The sequence below is a fragment of the Setaria italica genome, chromosome V (genome assembly GCF_000263155.2).
Source record: "Setaria italica strain Yugu1 chromosome V, Setaria_italica_v2.0, whole genome shotgun sequence".
NCBI classification, from domain to species: Eukaryota; Viridiplantae; Streptophyta; class Magnoliopsida; order Poales; family Poaceae; genus Setaria; species Setaria italica.
The window spans coordinates 28,936,784-28,944,777 of NC_028454.1; the positions used below are offsets into that span (position 1 = coordinate 28,936,784).

The 7,994-nt window shown below is 43.2% G+C and overlaps 2 protein-coding genes across 4 annotated transcripts in view; one reads left to right on the top strand and one right to left on the bottom strand.

Annotated features, from left to right (window-relative positions):
* The window catches only part of LOC101770859 (centromere protein C), an 11,165-nt gene extending 4,975 nt beyond the window's left edge, over positions 1 to 6,190 (top strand). For 2 of the 3 annotated variants that reach the window (XM_022826855.1, XM_022826856.1), the window contains exons 9-15: positions 558 to 640; positions 742 to 853; positions 4,320 to 4,406; positions 4,530 to 4,609; positions 4,994 to 5,105; positions 5,206 to 5,313; positions 5,764 to 6,190. In XM_022826855.1, coding sequence (XP_022682590.1) covers positions 558 to 640; positions 742 to 853; positions 4,320 to 4,406; positions 4,530 to 4,609; positions 4,994 to 5,105; positions 5,206 to 5,313; positions 5,764 to 5,888 — 707 coding nt within the window. In that variant the 3' untranslated portion in view covers positions 5,889 to 6,190. The remainder of the gene's footprint in view (positions 1 to 557; positions 641 to 741; positions 854 to 4,319; positions 4,407 to 4,529; positions 4,610 to 4,993; positions 5,106 to 5,205; positions 5,314 to 5,763) is intronic. The other variant, XM_004969117.2, reaches the window with a different exon arrangement.
* Positions 6,191 to 6,322: 132 nt separating this feature from the next.
* Positions 6,323 to 7,864, bottom strand: LOC101771504. Its single transcript, XM_004969120.3, has 5 exons — positions 7,647 to 7,864; positions 7,464 to 7,556; positions 7,127 to 7,197; positions 6,978 to 7,043; positions 6,323 to 6,866 (listed from the first exon to the last, which is right to left on the bottom strand). The coding sequence occupies exons 1-5, from the start codon at positions 7,711 to 7,713 to the stop codon at positions 6,600 to 6,602; spliced, it is 564 nt and encodes a 187-aa protein (XP_004969177.1). The 5' UTR covers positions 7,714 to 7,864; the 3' UTR covers positions 6,323 to 6,599.
* Between the last annotated feature and the right edge of the window lie 130 nt (positions 7,865 to 7,994).

A 7,994-nucleotide genomic window follows, 5' to 3' on the forward strand; every position in this document is an offset into this window, starting at 1 on the left:
CCCCCCCCCCCCCCCACACACACACACACCCACCCACATGCACGCACGCATACAAGGAATCACTCTTTGCAAATAGACCCTGAAGTAGAATAAAATCCAATAGCTCTTTGACAGTAGCAGTGTTTCCATAAGACAAGCATATTTATTGTGCTGGTTAAGTTGTTCGGAAGCAATGTCATGAACATTGTCACAATATGTTCTTCATTTGGTTGAATATTATGTTTCAATATGATGTTTAAATCATATGATACCTATGATATTCATATGCAGTTTAGGGCATGTATGCAGTCTTGTATACATGCCTTTGGCAATTACTCTTTTTCTAAATATATATACACATCATTAGTAGAACTGTAATTATATAGAAGTATTTTTGATGGTTTATCTATTAGTTTCATTTTTTTTTGTGACAAACCCAAATGCTTTAGTGTATAGCTGTATAATAATGGTCAAAATTTCAAAAGTGTGACCAAATCCTAGTATGCTATTCTGCATTGAGTGCCAAATTTAGAACATGTATTTTGTTGAGGTTTGGAGCATTAATTTTTTCTTCACAGATAAGTCAAGTCATCCATCCGAGGTGCCTCTAGAAGATATTGATCCAGTGAATCAGCCTCAGATGCATGATGGAAACAATAAGGTAGATTCTTATGTAAAATCATAGATGTTGTCTTTCAATCACTGCTGCTGTAAATAATCTAGCTCAGCATGTCTTCATTCTTGCCTTCTTTGGACTTTCAGAAATTGGCAGCTGATCTGAGCAATGCAGTGTCCCCAATCAAAGAGAAGAAGCGACAGGCAGCTCGAAAAGGAAAAAAGAAGCAACAATCAAAGAGGAGCCAAAAAGTGGCAGGTACTACTTCTGTCCATTGTACTTCATTTTTAGCAATGCATGTGCACTTCAAACCCTTTTGTCTATGAGATTATGAGGATTGTTCTTAGCTAGGCTTGCTACCTGCGTTAGAATGTTGCACGCCTTCAAAGAAGCAGAAACATGCTTTGTGCATAACTAATTGTTTGCATGTTCTAGTTCTTCCTACCATTAGATTAAACTAGTGTTTGGCGTGCCCCCCTGCGCGCTGCACTGTTCTGTGCTCTGTTGTGCAAGGCATTGTAGAAATGGATATGATCGAGAACGGTAAAGGCACATGCTTTCACACAGGTAAATGCATAACACTATTCTAGACAATTCAGCACAATCAGGTCCCATGGTAGTTTAGTGTGTGTCCTCCAGTACAGCATAACAACGAAACAGGCACAGATAATTTACAACGTAACTAAGAGGCAGTCTTAAGGATTATAATTGAAAGTCTAGACTTGATAGCATATGGAAGTTGTTGCATGGAAAAAAATTAAGAGACATCACCAAGCAGCAATTAAAATCCATGCGCTCAGGACCTATCTCAATATTTGTACTAATCAGGAAGCCATTGATACTATCTTATCTGCCAGTGCATTGTCAAAGGTGAAATCCTTGCCCTTCATATTGGTTCCAGGAAGGTTGCAATGAGGTAAAAAGAAAGGGCATTCACATTGGTCCTGTACAGGATTGCAATGATATATATAAAAAAAAGTGGACATTAATAAACCTTCTTGCACTTCAATTTCTGAAGAATGGCCAGTATAGAACAAAACATAGCATGATGCAGTGTAATACATAAATCATCATTAGTACACTTTTTTGGGTTTTGTTTACCTCCAAATGATTTATGCAATTTATTTTTTTAGTTTGATTTACCTCCAATTTATGCAAATGATAGTAGCAGTAGCCTCTCAAGCATTCAGAATATAAGGAGCATAGCTCAGTTAGTCGTGCCCTCGCTAGAGTTATGGGTGGGCCAGTCAGGCTTCTACGAAAAATATATATTCATCAGTGAGAGCTCACCCTTTGAAAGATGGTGTAGCCTGCATTCAGAAAATAAGTTTCATTCATGGATTGGAGTATGGGTTCTTTTGATATCACCAAGCAGTCTGTAAAAGAACACAATATAAAACATGTTATCAGGTACAGCGTGTGAAAATCCAGGGCAGCTTTGCTAAATCACAGTAAACATGCGTGACAAAAGGTGCAACAATGGTATATGCACAACAAAAGCAATAGAACTCCATCAGGCTAGAAAAGATGCAATGATCACACCCTGCTAAAAGCCGAGGCATCAGCTAACACATAATCATGTTCAGATGAAATATCTGCTTGGAATCCATTCCAGCCCATGCATCTGCCTAGCTCAAAAAATGAGACAAGTTTCAGTAAGGTACACCCACAATTCATTGACAGTTCCATGCAAGTCAAATGCCAATGGTTGCCAAGCACAGCTCCAAGTGAGGTTTCTGATGTAGAGGAGCAAAGTATTACAATAATTTTACTTCCAGGCAACTGAAAATCCCTTGTCGCACCAATTAGCAAGGCTAGCTCTGGTCATAGATGGCACATGAAGAACCAGATGGGAAAAACCCTCTCAAATATTTCTCTCTGCCCATATCATGTGTCTTTAAGCACTATCTTAATTAAAAGCAACTAAGCAAAAAGAAAAAGGATGATGGGTAGGTACATAACTATCATCGAGTGGGGAAAAAATCTAGGTGATGGAGTTTTCCTGTGTACCTGAGGATAGGACACCTTGAAGGAGGCATGTCAGAATTAACAAAACCTAGGAGACAAATCCGGAAATGAAAATTAATACGGAGATCGACTGAAATACAATTACTCTACCCAGATATTGCATTGCCAAATCTAATATCAAACCATCAATGAACACATCTGTGATAAAAAAAAGCATTTACAATGTTATTTCATAGCTTGCTTCGATGCATATATCACTTCCCATTATCCTATGGTGAGCAAATGTATACGAAAACATAGATCTTAGCATGTTTTTGCTCGGGACATGATCTACTTGGAATCAGTAAAATATTTGATTATTGTACAATGAGCAAATGTGTATGAAAACACAGATCTTAACATGTTTTTTTGCTCAGAATATGGTATGCATGGAGTCAGTAAAATGTTTCCCGAATGTCTTCCCCCAAAGCTGAAGTCAATTCAGATGTGCAAATACAAACTAATGCACCAAACTTTCAGTAAGGCCACAAAAGGCATTAAGTTTCAGAGAACGATGAATGACCAAAGGGATTCACCTCTGGCTATTGTAGTCTGCTAGGCTGTTGCATTGCCCTTTGCTGCGTGCTTGCGCCACTTTCGCTGCGCTTGTGAGCTGTAAATGGCCTCTGGCTCTCGTCCTCTGCGTGTCGTGGCTGCTACTTGCCTACTTTGCTGTGCACTTGCGCCACCTTCACTGTGCCCATGCACCGCCAAAGGCCTGGGAGGCCGTGTTGGCGCGACTGGCACCTCTACCACACCTTCCTTCCACTGTTTCAAACACCACGTTGCCACGCGAGCATTCTGTCAAACACCTTGCAGGCAGCGGTCATGGCGTGAGGAGAAATGCGTGTAGCATCAGAAATTGGATAGGATAGATCATAACAAGGTACCAAAGAAGGGGACCAGGGGGCGTTTGCCTGCTGCTCCGCCCACACAACTGAGGATGAGGGAAACAGTCAAAGAGATGGCCAAGCAGACGTGCCATGGGAAGGGAGGTTGTGTCGCGGGAAAAGGAGGCAGCGGGGCTAGCACGCTTTGGAAAGGGAGGCGGTGGCGATTGCTAGAGCCCGGAGGGGAAGAGAGCGGAGCGGCTCTGGGCGACAAGGTGAGGTGACGATGCTGCATGTTGGTCCTCCTGGATTGGGGATTAGGGCCGGGGCCGCCACAGCAGCGGCAATGTCGAGCAGAGGGAGGGGAAGGGGTGAGCACGGTCGACTAGGACGATGTGAGCGGGAGTCACGGCATATTGTGTGGGCGCTGACAACGGGAGGGGAAGCGCCGGGATGGAGCTGAGGGCGACTGCGCGAGGGAGAACGGGATCCATTTTTTTTTCATGCTTGACCGGGAGACTCTAGAGCCTTCCGGCCAACCAGGAAGCGACATGTGGACCTGCGCAGAGCAACAAAACAGTGGTGAAAAATGGGCCGTTAAAATCCGATCGCACGGTAAAAAATAATTAGGCTAACGTGGCTAGCGCGGTTAATCTTGAAGCTTGCCACGATTCATATGTTTAAATTTTATACAAGGACATCATTTTCAAACTTAGCGCATATTTTGGATCCTATGCCCAGCCTTGCGGTGTAGGAATAGCAAATAAGGTGATGTTTGCTTCTCTTGCCTACTTTTGGGGTAAGATTTCCTTGCTTTTGGGGGACGCCCGGCTCCTTTCCTTGCAAGGTTATCTTTGCTCAACTTAACCCTTAGTTTTGTTTATCAGGGGAAATCGCCTACATACAGCTGAATCTCATCATCACCTGTGACAACAACCGGCCAACTCAGGCTTTATTTTTCTTTTGCTTTCTTGGTGACACATCTTCGTATTTGATTATTCCCTTATCTACTTAGCTATGTTAAATTACTTGATGCATGTATCATTGCTTTAAGATTCTTACTCTGTCTGGAGTTCTGAAGCATATTTTCTTTACAGATGAATCTAACCACCCACTGGAAATATCCCAAGCAAATTTTGATTCGGAGAATCAATCTCGTATGGATGAGAACATTGAGGTACTCCTTTTGGTGCACCTTATGTTTTAGTTTCTCTGTTCGAATCGGTGTCTGAAAATCTTATATAGAAGTATTACTCAGAGATTGGCACATTCCTTCTCTTTATACAATGTAGTTTGGGTAACAAATGCACGGCAAAAAAAAAAAGTAGGAAAAGTTTTCTCTTCATCATGCTAAGCATGTGTTATTCAGGGGAATGGGGGATGAGTAGTCGCTTAGAATTTGTAGATATGACCAGATGAAGACTTGTGTAGGCCCCCCATTTTATTCAAGTTGCATGCACTGGGCAGGAACAAGCAGCAAACATAGATGTTACCTGCCCCTTTTTGAGAACACGTTCTTTAAAATTTGAAGCTCTGCATTCATCTGTCTTTGGACTTTCAGCAACAGAGAGTTGTTACGAGTAGTGCACTGTCGCCAAACAAAGCTAAGGGGCAAAAGGGAGCTCAAATGAGAAACAGGACCAAACATTTGAATCAAAGAAAAAGCCTCGGAGGTCTGTCTTCTGCATATTAAGTACCCTTTTTTCACACCACAGTTGTTTTTGAAGGATACTGATGTCCAGCATTTATATTCTCACTGACTGTTATCCTTAGATGCTGGCCTTGCGTGGCAGTCTGGAGTGAGAAGAAGCACAAGAATCCGCTCAAGGCCTTTGGAGCATTGGCGTGGTGAAAGATTTGTATATGGGCGCATACATGATAGTAAGTACACAGATCTAGCACGAGTCTCAACGATGCTGACCTTTTCTTTGTCACCAAGACTTGTAACAGAATATAAGGCTAAAGATATCAAAGCAAAATCATCATAGCAATGTGCAAATGCCATCTGACTGTCATTTTAATACAAGCTAGTAGCCTACCTCACGAAACCCAACAATTCAAAGCCCTCTGTTCTGTCCTGTTAGTAAATCGGAGGCGGGGAAAAACGGTGAATCCCAGTTGGGCACTACTTTAGCACCTTATATATTACTAGTTAATACTAACATAATGCTGCTTAAAGTTCTATCATGCATTTCACAGTTTTACATGCCTACATAATTGCTCTGATCCAAGCGATGTCACTGTATTGATCCAATGCATTTCACTGTGCTGATTGTATATATGCTAAAGTAGAACAGTGACATTTTTATCTAACACTACTATCTTTTCCAGCCATGGCCACAGTTATTGGCATCAAAGCATACTCTCCTGGTCAAGATGGCAAGAAAACTTTGAAAGTGAAATCCTTTGTGCCTGAACAGTATTCCGATCTTGTTGCTGAATCTGCGAAGTACTGACTGAAGTGTCTGTCCTTGACAAGTCCCGGTCAGATCGCTGGTTTCCTAAGAGGAGCCCGCAACTCGCGGCCTGTGCGACCAGTTGCTTTGTCACCTGACTTGCTGTGATTGTTGTAATGGTGGAGCTGCACAATGAAATGCAGACGTGATGTGAACTTGTAAAGTTAAAGACGGACGTCCTATTGGTAGTCAGTATCTGTCTTAAAGTTTGGATGCGCTCGACTATTCGATACCTGAAGTCTCGCTGTGAATGTGGCGTTCATGCTAATTGATCTTAATTTATATTCTCTTCTCATTTTAAATTTAAGATGTGATAGCAAGAGAAAAATCCTGACCAGTTGGGGGTGATAGAAAAGCAAGATAGCACCTCCAAATATCATGAGCAGGTGCCACTAGCTCGAGCAATTCTTGACTTCACATTTCGTATATAGTACTTCATCCTCGAATATATGGCGTGTAACCGTTTAATACGAGGTAATTAGTTCAACTAAAAAATAAGCTAATTTGCTTATCCTAAACATCCTATACTTAACAAAGGACATGCAAAAACAAATTTCCCTGTCAATCTTCTAGACAATTAACTGCTGTAAATTTCATCTCGGGAAATGCATAAAAGACTTGCCAAGATCAAGAGTCAAGGCTACCACAAGAACATACAAAGAACCATCGAAAGAGCACAGCTACTACTCTTGTTTTACAAAGACAAGGATACTAGTTGAGAACAACAATTTTCTGTCTTTTATTGGGCTTCTTTCCTTCTGCTGGATCTGTCTCCGCTTCATCTGGACCTTTACATTTAGCTATGTCAGACACGATAGGTCTGTCACCACCATCTTCATCGCTGTCATCACTATCATCTTCCGGGTCAGATGAGCTGCAAGCAACTGGCATTCCTGAAGGCCGGAAGCCATTCATTGTTGCTTCAGCAGCCTCCACAGCTTGCTCCGAATGAAGATCAGCAACACCAAGAAGCAAATCCTGTAGGAAATAAATACAGAGAATAAATCACGGGCATCTCAGTTCAAGCAGTTACGCCCTCCTCAAGGTTTCCTCCATGATGCCGCTAAGACAATATACTAACTCGCTCACCATCTCAATGTACTCCTCTTCGTTCCCTGTAAGGGTTTCGATATCATACTCCTCAAGAGGCTTGTTCTGCAATTGAATGAATATACGAGTCAAACCATGTCACCAAGAACATGATTAACACAAGATTGGTTAGAATCTTGGAATCATACTTGTGTGTCGAGCTGCAACTTCTGGTTTGCCTTTGCAATCTCCCCCAAGAAATCCTTCACTTTCCCTAGAACTGAACCCAAAACAGCACAAAGTTTAATAAACTGGCACACGAACAAACACTAGAAATTCTTTCGCACACAAAACCACTCCACGGTGGAATTTAGGACTACTAAAGATTATAAACAAACAAGTTCATGTGAATCATTTAAGAGCTACTGAGCTAGGATTAAGCCTTCAATTTGTTAATTTCCAATCGGTGCTAATACAAAACGCATGTACAGTAATAGAATTCCAACACTCTGCGCTGTATGAGCTGAATAGCTGACATGGCAGTACCTTGGCTTTTGGGAAGGGGGTCAGTGGGCGGCCCCGGCTTGCGCTTCCCCTCCTTGTCCTGCTGCTGGTGATCTCTGCTAGCGAGAAGCGACTCTGCGGTTACACGGACCAAAACGTCGTCAAGGGGGGAAGAGATTAAAAGTCCGAGGCGAAAGAGAAGAGGGTTAGAAGGGGGAAGCCCACCAATGAAGGAGGCGGGCGGCCTGGGTTCGGAGGGCAGGTCCAGGAGCTCCTTGCTTGGCTCTCCCATGTCCCTCCGGTAAAGCGTTAGCTAGCCGGCGCAGTGAGGAGGCCGCTAGGGATGGCAACGGAGCTGAGGTTCGGGTGATAACGTGCACCCGCCCCCGAAACCCGAGCAACAGTGACGGAACACCGAAGGACCGGGGGGAGAAGGGGGGGGGGGGGGGGGGGGGGGGGGCTCTTTTTAACTGCCCCAAGTCACTGGATAAACCATGGGGGGACGGGCAGCGTGGGGGGGGGATAACTCCCTTTACGAGTGCGGGGACTAGGGGGGATCGCTTCTGCGATCCT